The 23,758-nt window shown below is 45.3% G+C and overlaps 2 protein-coding genes across 7 annotated transcripts in view; one reads left to right on the top strand and one right to left on the bottom strand.

The window, feature by feature from the left end:
* Positions 1-16,536, top strand: part of LOC106584373 (F-BAR domain only protein 1) — a 42,369-nt gene extending 25,833 nt beyond the window's left edge. Inside the window, exons 3-27 of one of the 5 annotated variants that reach the window (XM_082968044.1) lie at positions 1,927-2,018; positions 3,439-3,513; positions 3,982-4,123; positions 4,549-4,701; positions 5,015-5,119; positions 5,937-6,035; positions 6,235-6,331; positions 6,436-6,553; positions 6,813-6,837; positions 8,937-8,997; positions 9,366-9,532; positions 9,797-9,821; positions 9,939-9,995; positions 11,646-11,697; positions 11,940-12,067; positions 12,203-13,216; positions 13,403-13,509; positions 13,629-13,797; positions 13,904-14,018; positions 14,141-14,296; positions 14,820-14,961; positions 15,086-15,282; positions 15,471-15,535; positions 16,071-16,238; positions 16,369-16,536. In XM_082968044.1, coding sequence (XP_082824170.1) covers positions 1,927-2,018; positions 3,439-3,513; positions 3,982-4,123; positions 4,549-4,701; positions 5,015-5,119; positions 5,937-6,035; positions 6,235-6,331; positions 6,436-6,553; positions 6,813-6,837; positions 8,937-8,997; positions 9,366-9,532; positions 9,797-9,821; positions 9,939-9,995; positions 11,646-11,697; positions 11,940-12,067; positions 12,203-13,216; positions 13,403-13,509; positions 13,629-13,797; positions 13,904-14,018; positions 14,141-14,296; positions 14,820-14,961; positions 15,086-15,282; positions 15,471-15,535; positions 16,071-16,238; positions 16,369-16,397 — 3,558 coding nt within the window. In that variant the 3' untranslated portion in view covers positions 16,398-16,536. Of the gene's footprint in view, positions 1-1,926; positions 2,019-3,438; positions 3,514-3,981; positions 4,124-4,548; positions 4,702-5,014; positions 5,120-5,936; positions 6,036-6,234; positions 6,332-6,435; positions 6,554-6,812; positions 6,838-8,936; positions 8,998-9,365; positions 9,533-9,796; positions 9,822-9,938; positions 9,996-11,645; positions 11,698-11,939; positions 12,068-12,202; positions 13,217-13,375; positions 13,510-13,628; positions 13,798-13,903; positions 14,019-14,140; positions 14,297-14,819; positions 14,962-15,085; positions 15,283-15,470; positions 15,536-16,070; positions 16,239-16,368 lie in introns of all 5 variants that reach the window. The other 4 variants (XM_082968046.1, XM_082968045.1, XM_014169603.3 and 1 more) reach the window with 4 other exon arrangements.
* A 519-nt stretch (positions 16,537-17,055) lies between these two features.
* LOC106584375 (DNA-binding protein RFX2) overlaps positions 17,056-23,758 on the bottom strand; it is a 59,351-nt gene continuing 52,648 nt past the window's right edge. For both annotated transcript variants that reach the window (XM_014169609.3, XM_014169610.3), the window contains 3 exons: positions 19,874-20,027; positions 19,626-19,668; positions 17,056-19,518 (listed from right to left, as the gene is read on the bottom strand). In XM_014169609.3, coding sequence (XP_014025084.1) covers positions 19,403-19,518; positions 19,626-19,668; positions 19,874-20,027 — 313 coding nt within the window. In that variant the 3' untranslated portion in view covers positions 17,056-19,402. The remainder of the gene's footprint in view (positions 19,519-19,625; positions 19,669-19,873; positions 20,028-23,758) is intronic.

Below are 23,758 nucleotides of genomic sequence, written 5' to 3'. Positions count from 1 at the left end.
TGTAATTTCTTCCTGGTACGGGACCTCTATGTATTACATATAGAATCCATATTAATTCAATAGGATCTCTGTGGGCCTAGTCATAAACATTTGAAATGTAACTTCTGGCATAAACACAACCAGTCATGATGTTTTCATCTGGTTTTCTAAAACAATCACTTGAAAGGGCTCCTTTACTAGGCTACCCGTGCACGTTCATCCACTCACAACATATCTTCTAAACAGACATCTGTTACACAAAACACCAGGAAGTGTAATGACATTCAGCGATTGTCATTAGGCCAGAATTGAAGTGTCCATTACTGTCCGCACGCGTCTCTGTGTCGCCCACACTTCTCTGCCTTGGCAGAATGTCAGTGTTCTCGTCAAACCACATCCCATTTTGGAGCTATACCACCTGTTTTTCATGCCTCTGACATGCGGTAATGATAAACAGTTGCGTAATAGCCCACCGTTTTCTTGACATTTTGTTTTAATTATTGTGATAGATAGGCTCATATTTTCCAGGTAGCGTGTACCTCCACTATTTATTTTTCTGGGACAGCGTACCAGACCGTACCGCCTAACATTTAACCCTTGATTTGAATCCAAATTCTTTGAACCCTACTGAGGCCATCAGCCCATCACCACTCTCCTGCCTGAGTAGACCGATGTCTCAAAGCAACGATTGTGTTTGTCTGTTTGTTTGGTGTCTGTGTGTGTTTGGTGTCTGTGTGTGTGTTTGGTGTCTGTGTGTGTGTTTGGTGTCTGTGTGTGTGTTTGGTGTCTGTGTGTGTGTTTGGTGTCTGTGTGTGTGTTTGGTGTCTGTGTGTGTGTTTGGTGTCTGTGTGTGTGTTTGGTGTCTGTGTGTGTTTGGTGTCTGTGTGTGTTTGGTGTCTGTGTGTGTTTGGTGTCTGTGTGTGTTTGGTGTCTGTGTGTGTTGGCCTGCTCCTAGCTTCTCTCTGGGAACATTCCAGCCATTCCCCTGCTACTTGGGAAAAGTGTGTCCCTCTCTAGCAGGGTATTTGTAGTGTTGAGGTGCAGCCGCCTGCCCATCAGGACAGGCTACACAACGGCCCCGCTGTTGACATCAAAGTGGGGGCTTCAAGGAACAGGCTATTTTTAACGCTGCCTCTGTTAACTGCTGTTATGTGATGACTCTTTTGTTGTTGTATTGTCTGTAGGAAGGGAATCCTGATTTAAACTTCTCGTTCACATTGCCTTCCTTATGCCAGTCTTGACAAAATCTGCACAAGGCTGCTAAGGTGCTTGAAGACAAAAGGAGAAAGCTTCTGCACACTTTGGGTCAATGCAAATTCTGATTTAATGCTATTGTAGAACAATGGATCTGAAATTTGCATCGACCCTGTGGAAGGACTTCTCCAACCTATGAAAATGACATTTCTGAAGAACAACTCGGCTTGCAGTCGGCCTGTCTATGAAACATGTATTTTTGTTTCCTTAAACCAGTGTCATGATTGCTTGTGGTTCCCCACTGAGCGAAACAAGAAGACAGCCACAATATTAAAGGTCATGGAAGAAAACAACATGAGTTGTGTTTGTCATCACCAGCTCCCAGGCATACTTCTGTTGGAGAGAGAAAGGCATTTCTGTTTTCTCCAACCCTGTGTCAACCTTAGTCCTGGTTGCTTAACAACAAGAGAAACATCCACATCCACAATATTTAAAGGTCATGATGAAAGAAAACAGTATTTGTTTTGTTTGTGTTCAGTTCCACTATGCTCCAAGGGTCCTCAATGAATAAGTAACAGAGAAGTGTTGAGTGAATTTAAATAAGAAAAACATCTATTTCCTGGGGTCATAGGTTTGTCTGACATCGCTTGCTATTTGTCACATCTTTCATATTGAGGAATCTATAAATCCCATAGAGATGCAGTACAATCTAATTCTGTGGCTCACCCAAGGTGTTGTCTGTGCTTTTTGCAGGGGGAGAAGAATGCAGGCTTTGACGTGTTGTACCACAACATGAAGCATGGCCAGATTGCTACCAAGGAGCTGGCAGAGTTTGTCCGTGAGAGGTGAGGTGGTGTTTGGGCTGGGATGTTTCAGAGAGGTGGGACATGAGTGACGTGGGAGTGATGTTTCTTAATCAGTTTATCTTTCAACTCCTCCATCCATTTGAAAAAGTAATTTTTCTAAACGTTCATAAATGTTTTGAAGTTTGCCTTTTTAAAAAGACTGATTCCAATACTGGCTCCAGGGCCTTGTGGTTTCCTTTCATAGTCATGTCTTAGTGCAGAGGAACGAACCATCAGTCTCCCCTGCCTTCTAATATACATAACTGGGCTGTATTTCAACTCAGACCAGCACATGGGAGTGTTAAGAGAGACACACACACACACACACTCTCACGCAATACAAGACACGGCCCTCAAGACAAGGAGCTCCCTGTCTTACTATTCGAATATATATATATATTACACACACACACACTTGCAGTAGCTGTGTTTTTGCCTGTTATCTGGGCACTCAGCTCTGGTAACATGTCAGTCTGAATAATCCTCCTCCTGGATTGTTTTCCCAGAAGTCGTCTGTCTTTATTCAGTCTGTTAATGAGTCAATTAGCTGGAAGTTGAACACTCCTTGTAGTATTTAATCCTGGGCCTTACAGGGCTTTTCTCCCCAGAGGGGAAGACAACAACCTGCACTGTCAGACCAATGTCATAGTCTTGACTTTTATTCATAAGATCCGAACCACTGCACATTCCCCACAGAAGGGAGGAAATTCCGTTATCTACTTGGAGACAACAAAGTGTCAGTCAGGACATGAAACAAGACATTTCAGGGAAGCTGTGTTTCCCTCATGACAGACAGAGTAACCAACTAATTGAGCTGATTGATTCCCCACGCTCAGTGCAGCTCTTTCTCACTCTGGATGTTCTATGTATCTAAAAGTGAAATGTCATGTATTCTAATCCTTTAGGCCTAGCTACCCCTCTTCAAGGTGTACTACTGCTCCATAAAGAGATGTCTCTGTTGCCAGAGGCCTGTGAAACTGCACTTATTTGTTTGTTTATTACATTGCTCTTTCCTTGTCAGGGTGGGAGGGGGTTGTTACCCCCCAGATATACTGATCTACTTTCTTCTCCGTGGTGCTACAGATGGTTATTACAGTTGTATGTTCCTCCTGCAGAAATGAGGCCATTTGGGTCAGGGCAACATTTACAGAGTATTGAAGCTAAATATTTATTTTCCCTTTGCCTGGTTGTTTATGCCTTTAGGTTTGTGCTTTATTATGCTCTGTACATGATAATATGACATTATGCTAGTAAGATATGCAGTTGTTTTGTGTGAGGCGGAAGGGGACGAGTTTAGATTTATCTGTAGTTGGATGCAGGATTTCCAATGCTGAGACTGCATAGACCATCACTCTACCTGGTCTGTTACTTACCAGCCACGGGCTCATAAGGAATATCTGGATTTATCTGTGGTTCTCAGGGCTGCCATCGAGGAGACCTACTCCAAGTCCATGAGCAAACTGGCCAAAATGGCATGCAATGGAAGCCCACTAGGGTGAGTATAGTAGAAAACTCTTGCCATCAACATCTCAGTTTAAAATGAAATCAACTGTTTCATATGCTGGCAGGGTGCCTAGAGGATTTACAGTAGTTTGTCTGTATGGTTCGATTCTCTTGGCCAGGGTCTATGGTTTACCGGGTCATAGCAGGCCAGGGTCTATGGTTTACCGGGTCGTAGCAGGCCAGGGTCTATGGTTTACCGGGTCGTAGCAGGCCAGGGTCTATGGTTTACCGGGTCGTAGCAGGCCAGGGTCTATGGTTTACCGGGTCGTAGCAGGCCAGGGTCTATGGTTTGTTTGACTCTAGAAATGCACCATAAAGATTAACTTTAATGTCATATTACCGTTCAAACAAAATGTATGAAATCGCATCTGTTAATGTATGTGATTATTAGATTTTAAAAAACACGATGTTGGTGTTAGGACCTTGTACTGTAGGTGACATATTGCTCTGTGTCCCTCAGGACGTTTGCTCCTATGTGGGACTTGTTCCGGGTGTCATCAGACAAGCTGGCTCTCTGCCACCTGGAGCTGATGCGTAAGATGAATGACCTCATCCGGGACATCAACAAGTATGGTGACGAGCAGGTCAAAGTTCACCGCAAGGTAACACTTCTCACCATATCTTTCCATGATCACGACCCCTCTATCCCCCACATCATTCACTATATTATATTATAAACTGGGTGGTTTGAGCCCTGAATGCGGATTGGCTGAAAGCCATGGTATATCAGACCGTACACAACGGGTATGAGAGAACATCAATTTTTTTCTGCTCTAATTATGTTGGTAACCAGTTTATAATAGCAATAAGGCACCTCTTGGGTTTGTTGTATATGGCCAATTTATTTACCACGGCTAAGGGCTGTATCCAGGCACTCCACGTTGCGTCGTGCAAAGAACTGCCCTTAGCCGTGGTATATTGGCTGTATACCACACCCACTCGGGCCTTATTGCTTAAATATATAATGATATATATATATATATATAATGACCATTTTAATAATATGTGCATGGTGTGTTTCTCACAGACCAAGGAGGAGCAGGTGGGGACCCTGGAGGCTGTTCAGGCCGTCCAGGTGCAGAGTGGTCACCTCCAGAAGTCCAGGGAGGGATACCACGCCAAGTGTATTGAGCTGGACAGACTGAGGAAAGAGGGAGCTCCCCAGAAAGAACTGGAGAAGGTCTGTCACTAGGCATCAATGAACACATTCGGTATAATACAGTATAGCTGTATAGACTGCTATGTGAGCACAGTAAAGCAACGTAAAGCACTGTAAAGCACGGTGCTTTACAGTGCTTTACGGTGCTTTACGGTGCTTTACGGTGCTCTACGTTGCTTTACGAGTAGTTGCTGAAAGTACACTGACTAAGACAGTTGAACAAGGTTGTGATTATTATAGCAGATAATTTGTTCTCAATGATGACTCACCAGGATGAATAAAGGTTCCAGTAATGACTGGAGGAAGTCTATAATCGTCCCCTCTCTCTCACTAGGCGGAGATGAAGTCTAAGAAATCTGCAGAGTCGTTTGCTGTGTGTATAGAGAAGTATAACCGCGTTGGAGGAGACTTCGAGCAGAAGATGAGCGAATCAGCCCAGGTCAGTCAGTCCACTGGGCCTGGGGCGGGTTACTTAGACAGACTCCCTGGAGGAACCAGACATGTTATATCACTGTGGCCCAATCCTGGGGTTCCCTTAAGTTAACAAACTGTTTTTGTTCACAATGAACACGTCTCCATGGCTACCTGCACAGTTTCCAAGGAAACCCTCAACAAACCCAATGAACGGTGCTATATTTGGTTTTTAAATGATGACTGGAATCCTGGTGGCCAATTACCTGTTAATAGCTCCAATGGGAGATCTGTCCCTGATAATGAGTGAGGAGGAGAGAGCTCGGTGGGGTTTCATGAAGACTACAGCCCAGAGCATGATGGGGGAAATGACCTGTTCTTTCAAGCTATTACTCTAGCCCACATGCAGTGTTGTGGTTAGTACCTGGGGTTATTACCTGGGATGGGATTATACTCCACTGCTCTGGTCTGTACCTGGTTCTCTTCCTGTACAGTTGCCTCTGGTCTGTACCTGGTTCTCTTCCTGTACAGTTGCCTCTGGTCTGTACCTGGTTCTCTTCCTGTACAGTTGCCTCTGGTCTGTACCTGGTTCTCTTCCTGTACAGTTGCCTCTGGTCTGTACCTGGTTCTCTTCCTGTACAGTTGCCTCTGGTCTGTACCTGGTTCTCTTCCTGTACAGTTGCCTCTGGTCTTTGTCTTTGGGTTCTTTTGGTTTATTTCTTACCACTTAACTGCACTTTGTGGGTATTTTGAGTAGCATTTTGTTGTGCTTTGGGGTAGTTTGCTATAATTGGGACCCATCTTGGTGTCTGAACACCATCGTTGTGTTCTCGTCCTCTGTACAGAAGTTCCAGGACATTGAGGAGGCCCACCTGAGGCAGATGAAACAGCTGATCAAGGGATACTCCCACTCCATAGAGGACACCCACGTCCAGGTGGGACAGGTAGGTCACCCAGACACTGACCCAGGCCAGGAGAGCCTGTCTGGAGGGATTTAACTGACCTCTTTGAGGGGTTGTCTCCTGCTACACTCAAACTGAACCACAGTCAAACTCCACACACCGAGCACATCCACAACAAACTCTCCAGTCCAAACCCCTATCTCTTCTCTGACTGCAACGAGCCCCTCTCTCCTCTGTTCAGGTCCATGAGGAGTTCAAACAGAACGTGGAGAACATCGGCATAGATAACCTCATCCAGAGGTTTGCAGAGCAGAAGGGCACAGGGAAGGACAAACCAGGTACACCACACAAACAGCATAAACCGATGGTTTGATCCCAGCATGTGTACGTGTGAGCGTGTGTCCCATTTGTCCTCACTGTGGTGTGTCCCTATATGTGGCAGCCCTGGTGGGGTTTGAGGAGTACATGACAGCTTTAGTACCGGAGGGGAGTAAGAAGAGTCGAGGAAAAGCCTTCAGGATTCCTGGACTGGGCAAGAGGGACAAAGAGCCAGACTCAACGTGAGCACACACACACACACACACACACACACACACACACACACACACACACACACACAGACATGTGCGCGTACAACACAGACCGAGACAGAAACCCAGCTATTTTTACCAAGAAGCCGAGATAACAGGGAAATTACTGGAGCGATGTCGTCATGGACACGCAGATGATAAATCCCAATTACCCTCACTTTCTTTTGTCAGCTCCATCTGTGATACTATCTTGTCACTTAGCTACATTCACCTTTGTTTCTTTTTGCAGGGATTCAGCTGTGACGGAGACACCAGTGAGTATATGCTAATTCACAGTGGCTCAAAAACCATCAAATCAATGACCGTTCTTCCATTATCAGTTCTACATCCCTGGTGGTGGTGAATTAAACAGCATATCAATGTGCCCCGACGCCAACATAGTGTACAGACACATCAATGCTGTGTGTGTCTGTACAGTCTGTGTGTGTGTGTGTGTGTGTGTGTGTGTCTGTACAGTCTCTGTGTGTGTGTCTGTACAGTCTCTGTGTGTGTGTCTGTACAGTCTCTGTGTGTGTGTCTGTACAGTCTCTGTGTGTGTGTCTGTACAGTCTCTGTGTGTGTGTCTGTACAGTCTCTGTGTGTGTGTCTGTACAGTCTCTGTGTGTGTGTGTGTGTGTGTGTGTGTGTGTGTGTGTGTGTGTGTGTGTGTACAGTCTGTGTGTCTGTACAGTGTGTGTCTGTACAGTGTGTGTGTGTGTGTGTCTGTACAGTGTGTGTGTGTCTGTACAGTGTGTGTGTGTGTGTGGTGTGTGTCTGTACAGTGTGTGTCTGTACAGTGTGTGTGTGTGTCTGTACAGTGTGTGTGTGTACAGTATGTGTGTGTGTCTGTACAGTGTGTGTGTGTACAGTATGTGTGTGTGTCTGTACAGTCTGTGTGTGTGTGTCTGTGTGTGTGTGTCTGTACAGTATATGTGTGTGTGTGTGTGTCTGTACAGTATGTGTGTCTGTACAGTATATGTGTGTGTGTGTCTGTACAGTCTGTGTGTCTGTACAGTATGTGTGTGTCTGTACAGTATGTGTGTGTCTGTACAGTATGTGTGTGTCTGTACAGTGTGTGTGTTTGTACAGTGTGTGTGTGTGTGTGTGTGTGTCTGTACTGTGTGTGTGTGTCTGTACTGTGTGTGTGTGTCTGTACAGTGTGTGTGTGTCTGTACAGTGTGTGTGTCTGTACAGTATGTGTGTGTGTCTGTACAGTATGTGTGTGTGTCTGTACAGTATGTGTGTGTGTGTCTGTGTGTGTGTGTGTGTGTCTGTACAGTATATGTGTGTCTGTACAGTATATGTGTGTGTGTGTCTGTACAGTATATGTGTGTGTGTGTGTGTCTGTACAGTCTGTGTGTGTCTGTACAGTATGTGTGTGTCTGTACAGTCTGTGTGTCTGTACAGTGTGTGTCTGTACAGTATATGTGTGTGTGTGTCTGTACAGTATATGTGTGTGTGTGTACAGTATGTGTCTGTACAGTATGTGTCTGTACAGTATGTGTGTGTGTCTGTACAGTCTGTGTGTGTCTGTACAGTATGTGTGTGTGTGTGTGTGTGTCTGTACAGTATATGTGTGTGTGTGTGTCTGTACAGTATGTGTGTGTGTGTGTGTCTGTACAGTATGTGTGTGTGTCTGTACAGTATGTGTGTGTGTCTGTACAGTATGTGTCTGTACAGTATGTGTGTGTGTCTGTACAGTGTGTGTGTGTCTGTACAGTATGTGTGTGTGTGTGTCTGTGTGTCTGTACAGTATGTGTGTGTGTGTGTGTGTGTGTGTGTGTGTGTGTGTCTGTACAGTATGTGTGTGTGTGTGTGTCTGTACAGTATGTGTGTGTCTGTACAGTCTGTGTGTCTGTACAGTCTGTGTGTGTGTCTGTACAGTATGTGTGTGTGTCTGTACAGTATGTGTCTGTACAGTATGTGTATGTGTGTGTGTGTGTGTGTGTGTGTGTGTGTGTGTGAGCAAGGGAGAGTAATCGTGTGACGATGGCGTGACTGGCAGTGTTTGGTTGTCTATTCTTATTATTTTGACCAGTGGAGGAAAAAGTCCCCAATTGTCATACTTGAGTAATAGTAAAGATGCCTTTAATAGAAAATGACTCAAGTAAAAATACAGTAGAATACTACTTGAGTAAAAGTATTTTGTTTTAAATATACTTCAGTATCGAAGGTAAAAGTAGACATTTTAAACTCCTCACATTAAGCAAACCAGTAAATTGAGACCCACCGTTTATCCAGGTTCTAGTTTTCACACGGCTCCTAAAGTGATCTAACACTCCCAATGACAACATCACAGGGTGAAGCTTATCAAACACTAGGAGAAAGTATTTATGTTTGTATCCAACATGGGTATTCCCTATTCTGCACACAGAACTCTCCCCTAGAGGTGGATGAGGAGGGGTTTGTAATCCGAGCAGACGTCAATCAGAATGATATCCTTTGCAGTAACACTGACTATCAGACGAGAGGCTGTCTACTGTATTGTAGTAATACTTCCCTTGGACAGACCTCCTTTATCTTCATAATGAAAACAAGGCTTCCTGCCACTGTGTAAGTGAGTATTCTATCTTTATAAAGCAGTCTAGACGGTCTCTTATGAGATGAGTAGAACATTAAGTCTCCCTGTCCCCTGAGAGACATTGAAATAGACTGAAATGCTCTGAGTCCATTCTCAGTGAATGAGGCTGGACAAATGAAACCCTGACACTCCCAAAGTTGTCCAAGGCTCTTCCCCGTCCATGTTAGTCAGTCCACTGTCCACCCTCCGTCAGGCCAGTTTTCCTTGACTCTCTGTCCGCACGCTGCTCGATGGAGGACAACTTCTACTCCAGCGACTCTGACTTTGACGACGAGGAGCCCAAGAAGTTCCACATCCAGATCCGTCCGGTGGGCAGCAGCAACTCTGCTGCTACAGAGATGGAGCTGAAGGCCACCGTGGGGGCACTCACACTGCCCCCCAACAGAGGGGTAGGACGGGGGGAAGGAGTGGGTACAGGACCAGAGGGGAGGCATGGGATGAAATATGTTGTGGATTTTCACATGGTGTGGTATCAAGTCTTGAGCATTTCTGAGCTTCCCTTTTCATAAATCTTATCTGTTTATTAAGCCATGTTTTTTTCCCCCTGCTATTGTCTCTCCAAGTTGTTGCAATAACAGCAGGATGTAAACATTCTAAATTGTTTAGATATTGCCAGACAGTGTAATTAACAACTCTGCTCTCTCTTGTTCCAGGTGTCAATCAAACGTCATCTCTCCAGTAAGTTCCATTAAAACCGGCTTCTTGTTAAAAATAGCTGTGTTTCTGTCTCTGTCTGTATGTTTTATGCATTTCTCTGTGTGTGTGGTCCTCTGACTCCTCTTGTCCTCTCCACAGGAAACAGCAGTACTACAGGACGTTCAGAGGGGGAGGGAGAGGGCGCCACCCACAGGGGTAAGTAGTTAGCACTCTCTCTCCACTGTTTCTGCAGCATCAGTAGTACACTCTCCACTGTTTCTGCAGCATCAGTAGTTCTCTCTCCACTGTTTCTGCAGCATCAGTAGTACTCTCTCCACTGTTTCTGCAGCATCAGTAGTACTCTCTCCACTGTTTCTGCAGCATCAGTAGTACACTCTCCACTGTTTCTGCAGCATCGGTAGTACACTCTCCACTGTTTCTGCAGCATCGGTAGTGCACTCTCCACTGTTTCTGCAGCATTGGTAGTGCACTCTCCACTGTTTCTGCAGCATCAGTAGTTCTCTCTCCACTGTTTCTGCAGCATCAGTAGTTCTCTCTCCACTGTTTCTGCAGCATCAGTAGTACTCTCTCCACTGTTTCTGCAGCATCAGTAGTTCTCTCTCCACTGTTTCTGCAGCATCAGTAGTTCTCTCTCCACTGTTTCTGCAGCATCAGTAGTTCTCTCTCCACTGTTTCTGCAGCATCAGTAGTACTCTCCACTGTTTCTGCAGCATCAGTAGTACACTCTCCACTGTTTCTGCAGCATCAGTAGTACTCTCTCCACTGTTTCTGCAGCATCAGTAGTACTCTCTCCACTGTTTCTGCAGCATCGGTAGTACACTCTCCACTGTTTCTGCAGCATCGGTAGTACACTCTCCACTGTTTCTGCAGCATCGGTAGTACACTCTCCACTGTTTCTGCAGCATCGGTAGTGCACTCTCCACTGTTTCTGCAGCATCGGTAGTGCACTCTCCACTGTTTCTGCAGCATCGGTAGTACTCTCTCCACTGTTTCTGCAGCATCAGTAGTACTCTCTCCACTGTTTCTGCAGCATCAGTAGTACTCTCCACTGTTTCTGCAGCATCAGTAGTACACTCTCCACTGTTTCTGCAGCATCAGTAGTACACTCTCCACTGCACCTTACCATGTACTTTATCATTTCCCTATATTCTATCAGTGGTAGGTCATAACTGTTTGTTTCATATGGTATTCATGCATAGCATACTATTACTCCACCTTTAATGTTAGTGATACAGCCTCTTTAATCCAGGCTGGATCACAACCGGCCGTGATTGGGTGTCTCATAGGGCGGCGCACAATTGGCCCAGCGTCGTCCGGGTTTGGCCGGTGTAGGCCGTCATTGTAAATAAGAATTTGTTCTTAACTGACTTGCCTATTTAAATAAAAGAAATAAAAATGTTATTCCCAGTCTGAAGTGATGTGAATGTGATTTACCGTGTTGCTTCTGGATAGGCTTAACAGTGCGTATCCGTCCCGTGATAAATCGTCGAGGTGGCTGACCTTGCCTGAATGACACTGTCTATTTGTCACGCCTCAGGTCTGTCTGGAGCATGGTTTATTAGTGAGGGAGTAGCAGCCTGGGATGCTACAGTAGGAGGCTATTTGTGGGGGAAATGAGTAGACTGGATTAATGATGAGTGTCTTGATTAAAACCGTAGCGTAAAGCGCTGGGCTGATGTTGCTTAGAGAAGCCAGGCTAATGGCTGGTGTTTATCTTTATGGAAGGTAATGGGTATTCCCTTACGGCTGCTCTCCATCAGCACTCTAGCTAATCACATCTCTCCCTGATTGGGGAGCAGTCCCAAATTAAACTTCAGTGTGTGTGTGTGTGTGTGTGTGTTGCAGAGGGAGAGCAGGACGGCCTATGCAGATCCACCTCCAGTCCAGATCCCAGTAGGTGAGTGATTGTCAGTCCCTCTCCAGTCCTCCTCTCTCTGTCGTACGTAGCTGTGAGGTGGAGAGATCCTGTGGGAGAAGAAGCCAGCAGGAGATCTGATGACAGTACTGCATCACCTGACATTATCTCTGGCTATGCTTTTTATTCGCTCCTGGTAATGTATTATCTCCCTCTCTTGCTCCCGCGCTCCCTCACTGTCTCTTTCCCTTTCTCATTTCATCTGTCTCTCACCCACTCTCTAGGTTGAGTTCTACTGCGTCAGGCTCGGACAGTCTCTTTGGACCTCCTCTGGAGTCGGCCTTCAAGTCAAAAAGCTTTGCTGGCAGAGATCAGCTACAGAGAGCAGAGAGTGTCTTTGGTGCTTCTGAATGTAAATACGGTTTAAAGTATTATGATGTATTAGTGATAGGGACAGAAGTTTTTACAGTCAGTAAAACTCCTGATCTTATGTGTGATACATACTGTTTTAGGTAGTAGAATGATCGTCTCCCCTTGTTCCCTCCAGATGCTGCCTTCTCCTCTGACTCCTCCTCTCCAGAGAACATAGAGGACTCAGGGCTGGACTCACCTTCCCATCAGCCCCTGGGCCCCTCCCCTGAGCCGGCTGGTTGGGCAGCGTGGCCGTCAGCGAGTCAGAGTAAAGAACCAGCAGGACTGGGCAGGCCAGAAGACCCCTTCCTCACTGTCTTTAGAGACCCCTCCCCAGAACGCAGCCCCCACCCCCAGGACAACCCTGTCAGTATCTGGGCAGCTGCTCCACGATCCTCCCGCCCCCCTCCAGACATGGACCCCTCAGCCCTCTGCTTCCCGGCCTTCTCCCAGTCTCTGGCCCCTCCAGAGCTGGACCCGGCCCTGTGGAGCTGTAAACACATCCCTCCTGAAGACCCCTTCCTGGCTGCCTTCGAGAGGACCGTCACCCAGGAGACCCTGCCCCCCCCTGACGCCTGGGCCCCCCCACGCCCGCGCCCCTCCAGAGATGGAAGGGGGATAGAGGTACAGGGCGACCCCTTCTCCAGCTCCCTCAGTGACAGTAAAACCCTCCCCACCCCCTCCTCCTGCTCTCGCAAGGACAGGGACAGGAAACGGGACCGTAGTGCCCCGCCCCCAGAATCACCTGACGACCCATTCGCCATCACTATGATTGGCAGCCCCACCCACCAGTCAGCCCTAGCTGCCGCGACAGGAATCCTGACCCACATCGTCAGCAGTAGTAGGCTGACCCTCAACTCCAACTCCCTCCCCTTATCCCATCCTAAGAAGGAGCTGGTGCACTGGAACTCTGTCCACAACCCCTTCAGTGAGGGGACCTCGGCTGGGTCTCTGGCCCTGGGTGGAGTGGTCCGGGAGGGAGGGAGGAAGCACCGTGAGTCGCGCAGCGAAAGCGAGCCACGCAGGAGCGGCCTGCCTCTCACACGGCATTCTGGGCCACAGGAGGACCTGTGTTTTTCTACTGATAAAGACCAGAACTGCCTGGACCTGAACACATCACAGCCGCCCTGCAACATGGCCTCACACAAGAGTATGAATGTTGAACACTACACTATTGGCCTCAGATGTCTATACACTAGCTATATTTTGAGATTGGATTTTCTAAATATATTTTCCCAAATGTACAACTATATTTCACTCTATTCAAAACCCCACGCTGTCTTTTAGACAACTTCCTCTTGTCTTACAGGTTGTAATATTGGTAATGTTCCTCTAGGTTCGAAGCATAGCTTCAGGCAGGACAGTGCAGAGCTGCTGGTGGCAGCCCCTCCCAGACCAGCCAGAGCCAAGAGGTCCTCAGGCAGACTGAGTGGCTGTGAGAGAGTGAGTGTCTTCAGGAAAATCAACCGGACTACAGAAGCTCTGGTCTGGTCTCCCAGACCTGTGCATTTTACAGCTGTAAGCCTGTAGACAACTACTTACTTTTTCCTGTGTGTCTTCAGTCCAGGTCAGTGTGCTCGTCTCCTCAGCCAGACCCCAGCCCAGACCTCACCTCGTCCTCCTCCTCCAGCCCCAGTGAGTGGGGGGCACAGACACGCGCCCCGAGCCCTGCTAGAGGTGGGCAGCCCTCACCCCTCTCCCATCTGCACCAAGACCATGCGCCCCTACACAGTTAGTCTGAACACAACACTTTTTAAGATACTCAATAGCATAAAGCTCCTATGAATAAGGACATTGTGCCTTGAATTTGTCATAGACATAGCTATTCTTCCCACAGTGCATCTGTCTCGCGGACCGAGCCCAATCTCCATGAGCACCCAAGAATTATGGCCTGTGGCTGCAGCCATCACAGAATACATCAATGCTTACTTCAAAGGTGGACAACACAACCGGTCAGCATACATAAGCCCTCTGTACACCAGGTCCAATGTTATTACCTATTATATACACAGGCCTGCTGAAAGCTAAGTGTGTGTGTGTGTGTGTGTGTGTGTTTCTCTTTTCTCTTCCTCAGCTGTCTGGTGAAGATCACAGGAGATCTCACCATGTCTTTTCCTGCTGGAATCACTCGTATCTTCACTGCTAACCCAAACGCCCCGGTCCTCAGCTTTCGATTGGTCAACATCTCCCGGGTTAACCACTTTCTGCCCAATCAGAAGCTGCTTTACAGGTAGCTTAATATGAGCTATGGGATTGGTTGTGAGGTTACTATATATATATATATATATATATATATATATGCAGGTTGTGTGACAGTGTCACACAAATTATGCGCGCACATTGCAAGGGTAGAAGGCTGTGTTTATGATTCTGAATGATCCGATAGCTAGCAACAATGACAAGACGCTGCCATGTGGGGAATCATAGGTGGCTTGTTTCACATAGTTTATCTGCTTCTCGATACCATGTCTTGTTTTGAGGTGTTTTAGCTTTAACCAGATCTGACAATACGGCTATAATTTGCTAACTAACAACTGTAACAAAGTGCTTATTGTGCAAATGTGTTTTCAATTAACATTTAGAGAAATATAGTTTACATGTTGTCAATAATCCTATGATTCGAAGCCAACCCAGTCTGTTTTGCCCCGAAGATCCACACGCATTGGTTTTGTTGCTAAACAACACACCTGTCTACAGATTGCTGAAATGGTAAGACATATGTCTCATTCTCCGGTTTGTGTTATTCTCCACAGTGACCCCTCTCAGAGTGACCCAGACACCAGGGACTTCTGGTTCAACATGCAGGCACTGAACCTTTACCTGCAGAGAGAGGCTGAGCTCAACCCCCTGGCCTCCTACTATAACGTGGCCCTACTCAAGTACCAGGTGACTGAAGTACAGTGGAACTCTCTTACTCTCTGTCATCTGAAGTTACACAAAAGTATTCTTCAAGATACACATTTTCCCCCGTCTTCCAAATGACAGCGTCAACAAACTCTCCCAACTCTGTTCCTCTCAGGTGTCGTCCCAAGACCCTGGTCGTGCTCCCCTCCTGCTGTCAGCAGAGTGCCAGCGTAGTGGCACGGTGACCCGTGTAGCGCTGGACTACCACTGCTGCCCGGCCACCGCCCCCTCCACCCAGCTCACTGCTGTGCAGGTGCTGCTGCCCCTCGACCACACCGCCACAGACCTGCAATGCCAGCCCCCAGCCGCCTGGTGAGTTAGGATGGGAGTGGGAGAGAATGGGGGGTAGTATGGTGGGCGGATGGATAGAGATAGTGACGGTAGGAGAAAGGACGGACTGAAGGTCAGGGAGAAGGTGAGGACAGACTGGGAAAGAGGGGGAGAAAGAGAGAAGAGTGGGAACTGGGTTGGCCCCACTGACCCTTTGTCTGCCTTCCCAGGAATGCTGAGGAACGACAGCTACTGTGGAAACTACCCAACCTCTCCCCTACCAACCACAGCAAAGGTTACTTGTCTGTCTACAGTACATCCACACCCATCTCACTCAATGGCCACATATCAGTCCTATTCTAGCTATATCAATTATAGTTAAGGAAATATAAATGCAGTATAAAGTTCTTTATTCCAAGTCTGGCCCTTGACTACATAATTGCATTGAGTGCCACCCACTTCTCTATTTTAATATGCAGCCTCTATGAAGGTATCATTATCTTAAATATCAAGATTAGCATATGAAAGCTGAGCGTGAGTGGAAGATGGGTCAGTGATAATATAAAGGAGAATTGGCAGGGATTATCTTTTTTTATTTTAGTCATTAAGCAGACGCTCTTATCCAGAGCAACTTATAATTAGTGCATTCATTAAGATGGCTAGGTGAGACAAGACATCACAATCGTATAAAGTAGATTTTCCCTCAAAGTATTTCTCAGTCAGTGCTAGTGGGAAAAGACAAGTGCCTTTTTTTAAATAACAAGCCAGTGTTATTAACTTGCTCCTGTTAGTGGAGAACTGAAGAATGTGGCAATTATTGGTTGTTCCAGGCTCTGGCACGCTGTGTGCCAGCTGGCAGTGCCTGGAGGTTCCTCGTGGACCTCCCCCCAGCCTGGCAGTACAGTTTGTGGGCTCCGGGGCCTCTCTGTCGGGCATGGATGTGGAGCTGGTGGGCAGTCGCTACCGTATGTCCCTGGTCAAGAAGAGATTTGCCACAGGTACAGTAACACCATATGTTACTAAGCCTGGCCAATAAGATAGTGTGTGGGCCTTGGAGTTTCACAAAAGATTGTATGGAAAAAAATGAATAATAATGGGTTTCACCACATGTTTGTGTCTCCTTGGCAGGGAAGTACATGGCAGGCTGCTCCTTGTGAGGAGCAGTAGGAGTGCCCAGGCCATCGATAGGAGTTCCTGGAGTACACATTGCACTTTTAGCCCTCTGGGCCATACTGACCTCCTTCCCCAGGAGGTAGAGGACAGACAGACTGGGATGGGTTTGACATTGGGACCAGACACCGTGCTCACTCATTCTCCTGGCTTTGGAGGAGAATGTGCACTTAACATGTGTATGCTGACCTTGCTGCTAAAAAGGATCAAGCTCGTTTTCGGAACTAGTCTTTTCTTTTTCAGCTCTGCGTTGTACACGCAATCCTTGCCCTTTCCCAGGGGAGTGTACCCTTCTCTTTTTCTTGTATTGAATCTTGTTTGTTGTGTTTGCATTGTGTTCTGTGTGCCTTTTTATATCAGGAGTTTGAAAACTGGATGTAAGAAGTTGGTTTTATTGAAGAGAAAGAATTGTGTGTATGAATATAAACATACTACGTACATAATGTCTTGAACAGAATTTCCATGGAAACTTGAATTTAATGTAAATATATAAGGAATATTTCTGCACATATAGACTGAATCATTGTGAGTGGTTACAGTATTAACACTTCATTGGCCAGGAAGACTCATTTGAAAAAGCTGTTTTTCCAAAATATACACATTTCATTTGACTTTCTAATTAATAAATGAACGTGGCCAAAAACAGATGGTTTCCACCAATTTATTACACACTATGCAGTTTGTTACAGACTGTATGCCCTTAAGCTAGGTAAAGTGTAGTCAAGAATGTTTAAAAATACATAAAAATAAGGGTTCAATATACTTGTAAGAAGAACCAGATTTAGTTCAATAAAAAATAATCCTCAGCCAAAAGTCTAAACAGCATTACAAAAAACATTAAAGTTCACATAGAAATTACTTTCCAAAGCACTTAAAAGGCAAAGTACTGACAGGCACGAGTTACAAAGAGCTCAGGATTCTCAAGCTACTACAAACTCTGAGGGGGGAAAGTAAAATTAAACCAAAAGTGTTTAGAAAAAAAAGTTCATGTCAATCAGTAATTAAATCAGTTATATTTATTCATAAATAGAAATGGAGATTCTCTCAATATGGACACGTGACTGACGTTTCATAGGTTAATTGGGCACTTACACCCCAAATATCAACATTGTTACAGTTAAATATTGTTGTTGACCATAAGACATAGAAAATGATCAAAACAAGACAAAACGTCTGCGTCACACACACACATCAGTCCCAGCCACTAAATAATCAAAGCAAGGAGGACATCCCCTTTTAAAAGCACAAACAGTACAGTATGGGAAGATAGAAATGATTGGGGAAAGACCAAGTGCTGGATTCAATCTGTATTGCAGGAGATCCGCGTTTAAAAATGTAAAGGTCATTTCCGTTTACCGTGAATGCAGTCTTTGAACGTTGCCTTTCAATTTCAATCTTCCACGATACATGTGTGATCCAGCCCCATGTGAACCCAAAGGCCATTGATAAACACATTTTCTACATCATATTAAGAAATATATTTATGTATGAATGTTTAACAGTTTGTTGGTTTTGCACAATCAGTCCTCCTACAGTACAATTGTACGGCTATAAAATATGTAATCATCTTTAGAGAAACCGGCTCGAGCCGTTTTACACTTTCATATATCGAGCAATAAACGAAACATGGATCAGGATATTCTGAATATTTCCCTCTCCAATCAAAATGGAACGAGTCCATTTGAGTAACGGTACCATTAAGGGGGTGAGTCACACTATCTGAACTCAGAGCATCAGTTGAACTGAACAGATGCAATTAGGAGTTTCCTTTTAAGGGTTTTGCTTCAGAGGTCCAACGCTCTTTCACGTTTTGGTAAATACATACTATTTTACATCCCTTAAGAAATTCGACATGGCCCAGTTTGGGCCAGACATACGGCTCCACAAAATGGATGCCAGACAGCTCCAGTTAACACAGAAGGTAGATCATTTTTATATATATATATATATATATATAATCTGGTGGTTTCCTGAAGAGTCCACCACTCTCCTTTCTGTCCTTAAAACATCAATCTAAAGGTCTCATCAATATAGATGCAACTGGCTTGTCCTAGACTCTGGGGTGTGACATCTAGAAACACCCCCAAAGTTCTAGAGAGATGGATCAATGAGACCAGCATCATAGAATAGTTACAATTTGGATATATATATATATACATGGAGAAGGATACTTGAGAATGGGGGAGTTGGTAGAGTTAACAGTGGATACTCTTTTATAGTTGCCTCATAAGAACAGAGCAGAGCATAGAAAAGGAGGAGGTAACTAATCATCTCATACGGCCAGGGTGTTAGAGGTCCCTGCCATCCCATCAACTATGAGACTAGGGTCTTTTTTTCTGCATCAGGCCCTACTGACAGAGCCACGGGAGTGGCCGTGCTGGTGGGAGAGGGACAAGTCCTTTGGGTCAGTTGGTTGCATCAATGTGCGTTGAGGCAACACGTATAGAATAATCCTATTACACCTACAGGTTTAAAGGTGCTTTAGAATGTCTGAGGTTCTGAAACAATACATTCATACTGCGGTAGAGGCACAGCTGAGCGAGGAGATAGACATCTGTAGTAGTGGTGGTTAAAGAGTTAGCATCTAAGGCACTGGAATTACACTATGGCACAGCTAATAAAGGATAAACACACCACTCATACAAAGTTACATGTATCCATGGGTACATGGGTACTGCACAAAGTCATCCTTATTCACAGTTGCAAAACAGGAAAAAAAAACAAAGACATTTGAACTGTATACCCCTGTCAGGTCAAACCAGACCCCCTTGGTGAGCATTCATTGTTTTCCCTGGGATAAAGAGTCCCCCTTTAAATACACTAACTAAGAGGAGTGGTTGGGTAGGGGCTGAGCCTGCTGCTCTTCTCTATATACACTGAACACACTCGCTGTGTAGCAGGCTGGGCTAGAGGCTCTTAGTGTGCTGACAGGACCAGGAGAGCCCAGAGCTCAGCAGGGCTCCTGAGAGAGGGTCACGGGCCTCATCTGGTCTCAGATCTCCTGCAGCGAGTGGTTGATTTCGATCCTCTCCCTTTTCACGGCCGGCTCGTGGGGCCCCCGGCCCTCGTCACTGCCCATGTCACTCATGTCGTCTGAGAAGGACGGGTCTGAGATAGGAACAGAGGTTAACAAAAAGGTAAGGTCTAGATTTATACCACATTGAGACATATGGGACAACAAGTCAAACACTAGGAGCCAGGGAGAGTAGACCCACCTTTATCCATGAGCATGGGCAGCATCGAGTTTAGGTCACTGAACTGTGTTTCAGAAGAAAGGAGAAATTGTATTAGTAATGGGCTAATACAGATTTACATGCTGTCAACAGGCCATTTACCTCATAACCAGAAACTCTCACCATACAACCTGGTGTGCGATAAAATATGCATAATTATTTCACTAAATTTTGCAGGAGTTCCACAGGATAGCTCAAGGAAACTGGTACATGAAAGGCTGCCCACTCACCTCTCCCATGACAGCGATGGGTGTCTCTCCGGTTGCCTGGGCGACGCGGTGCTCCACCAGGTAGAACATGTACTCGTCGTAGAGCAGCCTGATGAGATGGAAGGAGCCGAAACTAGCGGCACTACGCAGGGTCAGGTCCCTGATCACCATGGAGCTGGGGGAAAGGAGGGGAGAGAGGGAGGAGGCAATCAGAGAGAAATTACATTAACACAGACCCACTGAGCTTCAATCTGCCAAAGCCACATGAAGCTAACCACCACAATTCATCAGCCTGAAAATACTACCACACCTTAGTGAAAATGCATACTGTGTGTGTGTGTGTGTGTGTGTGTGTGTATATATAAATAAATAAAGGAAACACCAACATAAAGTGTCTTAATGGGGCATTAGGACACCACGAGCCAGAACAGCTTCAATGCACCCTGGCATAGATTTTACAAGTGCTGGAACTCAATTGGAGGATGCGACAATTCTTCCACGAGAAATACCATCATTTGGTGTATTGTTGATGGAAAACGCTGTCTCAGGCACCACTCCAGTGTTAAGTGTTCAATTGGGTTGAGATCTGGTGACTGAGACACACACCCTTTAAATCCCCTATGCTCCTTTGAGACCCCTCTTTCAAAGTCCATGAGATTTCTTCTAGCCATGCTAGCCAAAATACTTTTTGTACATGACCCTAAGCATGATGGGATGTTCATTGCTTAATTAACTTAGAACCACAACTGTGTGGAAGCACCTGCTTTCAAAAATACTTATTTTGGCAGTTACACAGACTGCCTACGGAAAGTATTAAGACCCCTTGACTTTCCATATTTGTTACGTTAAATACATTAAAATTATGGATTAAATAAAATATTTTCCTCAGCAATCTACACACAATACCCTTTAATGACAAAGTGAAAAGCTTGGCCCTTTGCGATGAGACTCGAAATTGAGCTCAGATACATCCTGTTTCCATTGAGCATCCATCTACAACTTGATTGGAGTCCACCTGTGGTAAATTCAATTGATTGGACATGATTTGGAAAGGCACACACCTGTGTGTAAGGTCCCACAGTTGACAATGCATGTCAGAGCAAAAACCAAGCCATGAGGTCAAAGGAATTGTTCGTAGAGCTCCGAGACAGGATAGTGTTGAGGCACAGATCTGGGCAAGGGTACCAAAAAATGTCTGCAGCATTGAAGGTCCCCAAGAACACAGTGGCCTCCATCATTCTTAAATGGAAGACGTTTGGAACCACCAAGACTCTTCCTAGAGCTGGCCGCCTGGCCAAACTGAGCAATCGGGGGAGAAGGGCCTTGGTCAAGGAGGTCACCAAGAACCCGATGGTCACTCTGACAGAGCTCTAGAGTTCCACCGTGGAGATGGGAGAACCTTCCAGAAGGACAACCATCTCTCCAACAATCAGGCCTTAATGTTAGAGCGCCCAGATGGAAGCAACTCCTCAGTAAAAAGGCACATAACAGCCAGCTTGGAGTTTGCCAAAGGGCACCTAAAGACTCTCAGACCATGAGAAACAATATTCACTGGTCTGATGAAACCAAGATTTAACTCTTTGGCCTCAATACCAAGCGTCATGTCTGGAGGAAACCTGGCACCATCCCTACGGTGAAGCATGGTGGTGGCAGCATTATGCCATGAGGATGTTTTTCAGAGGCAGGGACTGGGAGACTAGTCAGGATCGAGGGAAAGATGAACGGAGCAAAGTACAGAGATCTTTGATGAAACCCTTCTCCAGAGTGCTCAGGACCTCAGACGGGGGTGAAGGTTCACCTTCCAACAGGAGAAATACCTTAAGCACACAGCCAAGACAACGCAGGTGTAGCTTCGGGACAAGTCTCTAAAAGTCCTTGAGTAGCCCAGCCAGAGCCCGGACTTGAACTTGATCAAACATCTCTTGAGAGACCTGAAAATAGTTGTGCAGCGACACTCTCCATCCAATTTGTCAGAGCTTGAGAGGATCTGCAGAGAAGAATGGGAGAAACTCCCCAAATACAGGTGTGCCAAGGTGTGAAAAGACTCAACGCTGTAATCGCTGCAAAAGGTGCTTCAACAAAATACTGAGTAAAGGGTCTGAATACTTATGTAAATGTAATACTTCAGTTTTTATTTTTTATAAATGAGCAAAAATGTCTAAACCTGTTTTTGATTTGTCATTATGGGGTATGGTGTGTAGATTGAGGGGGAAAAGACAATTGAATCAATTTTAGAATAAGGAAGTAACGTAGGCACACAGTGGCCTCATACATACAGTACCAGTATTATTCTACATTGTAGAATAATAGTGAAGACATCAAAACTATGAAATAATACATATGGAATCATGTAGTAACCAAAAAAGTGTTAAACAAATCAAAACATATTTTATATTTGAGATTGTATAAAGTAGCCACCCCTTTTCGCCATGATGACAGCTTTGCACACTCTTGACATTCTCTCAACCAGCTTTATGAGGTAGTCACCTGGAATGCATTTCAATTAACAGGTATGCCTTGTTAAAAGTTAATTTGTGGAATTTCTTTCCTTAATGCAATCAGTTGTGTTGTGACAAGGTAGGGGTGGTATACAGAAGATAGACCTATTTGGTAAAAGACCAAGAACAGTTCAAATAAGGAAAGAGAAACGACAGTCCATCATTACTTTAAGACATGAAGGTCAGTCAATCAGGAATATTTGAAGGACTTTGAAAATGTCTTACAGCGCAGTTGCAAAATCCAACAACCACTATGATGAAATTGGCTCTCATGAGGACTACCACAGGAAAGGAAGACCCAGAGTAACTTCTGCTGCAGAGGACAAGTTCATTAGAGTTAACTGCACCTCAGATTACAGCCCAAATAAATGCTTCACAGAGTTCAAGTAACAGACACATCTCAACATCAACTGTTCAGAGGAGACTGTGTGAATCAGGCCTTCATGGTCAAATTGCTGCAAAGAAACCATTACTAAAGGACATCAATAAGAAGGAGAGATTTGCTTGGTCCAAGAAACACGAGCAATGGACATTAGACTGGTGAAAATCTGTCCTTTGGTCTGATGAGTCCAAATGTGAGATTTTTTGTTCCAACCGCCGTGTCTTTGTGAGACGCACGGGTGAACAGATGATCTCCACATGTGTGGTTCCCACCGTGAAACATGTACAAGGTGTGGTGGAGTGGGGGTGCTTTGCTGGTGACACTGATTTATTTAGAATTCAAGGCACACTTAACCAGCATGGCTACCATAGAAATCTGCAGCAATACACCATCTCAGACTGGTTTGCGCTTAGTGGGACAATAATTTGTTTTTCAATAGGACAATCACCCGAAAACACACCTCTAGGCTGTGTAAGGGCTATTTGACCATGAAGAATAGTGATGGAGTGCTGCATCAGATGACTTGGCCTCCACAATCACACAACCTCAACCCAATTGAGATGGTTTGGGATGAGTTGGACTGCAGAGTGAAGAAAAAGCAGCCAAGTGCTCAGCATATGTGGAAACACCTTCAAGACTGTTGAAAAGCATTTCAGGTGAAGCTGGTTGAGAATGCCAAAAGTGTGCAAAGCTGTCATCAAGGCAAAGGGTGGCTACTTTGAAGAATCTAAAATATATTTTGATTTGTTTAACACTTTTTTGGTTACACGTGATTCTATATGTGTTATTTCATAGTTTTGATGTCTTCACTATTATTCTATAATGTAGAAAATAGTAAAAATAAAGAAAAACCCTCGAATGACTAGGTGTCCAAACGTTTGACTGGTACTGTACACACACACACACACACACACACACACACACACACACACACACACACACACACACACACACACACACACACACACACACACACACACACACACTGGATTCGGCTATTTCAGCCACACCCGTTGCTGACAGGTG

This window comes from Salmo salar, chromosome 23 (genome assembly GCF_965601325.2).
Source record: "Salmo salar chromosome 23, fSalSal1, whole genome shotgun sequence".
Lineage (NCBI taxonomy): Eukaryota > Metazoa > Chordata > Actinopteri > Salmoniformes > Salmonidae > Salmo > Salmo salar.
Note: the sequence above shows the minus strand (reverse complement) of the source record. Positions and strands in the feature narration are given on the sequence as shown.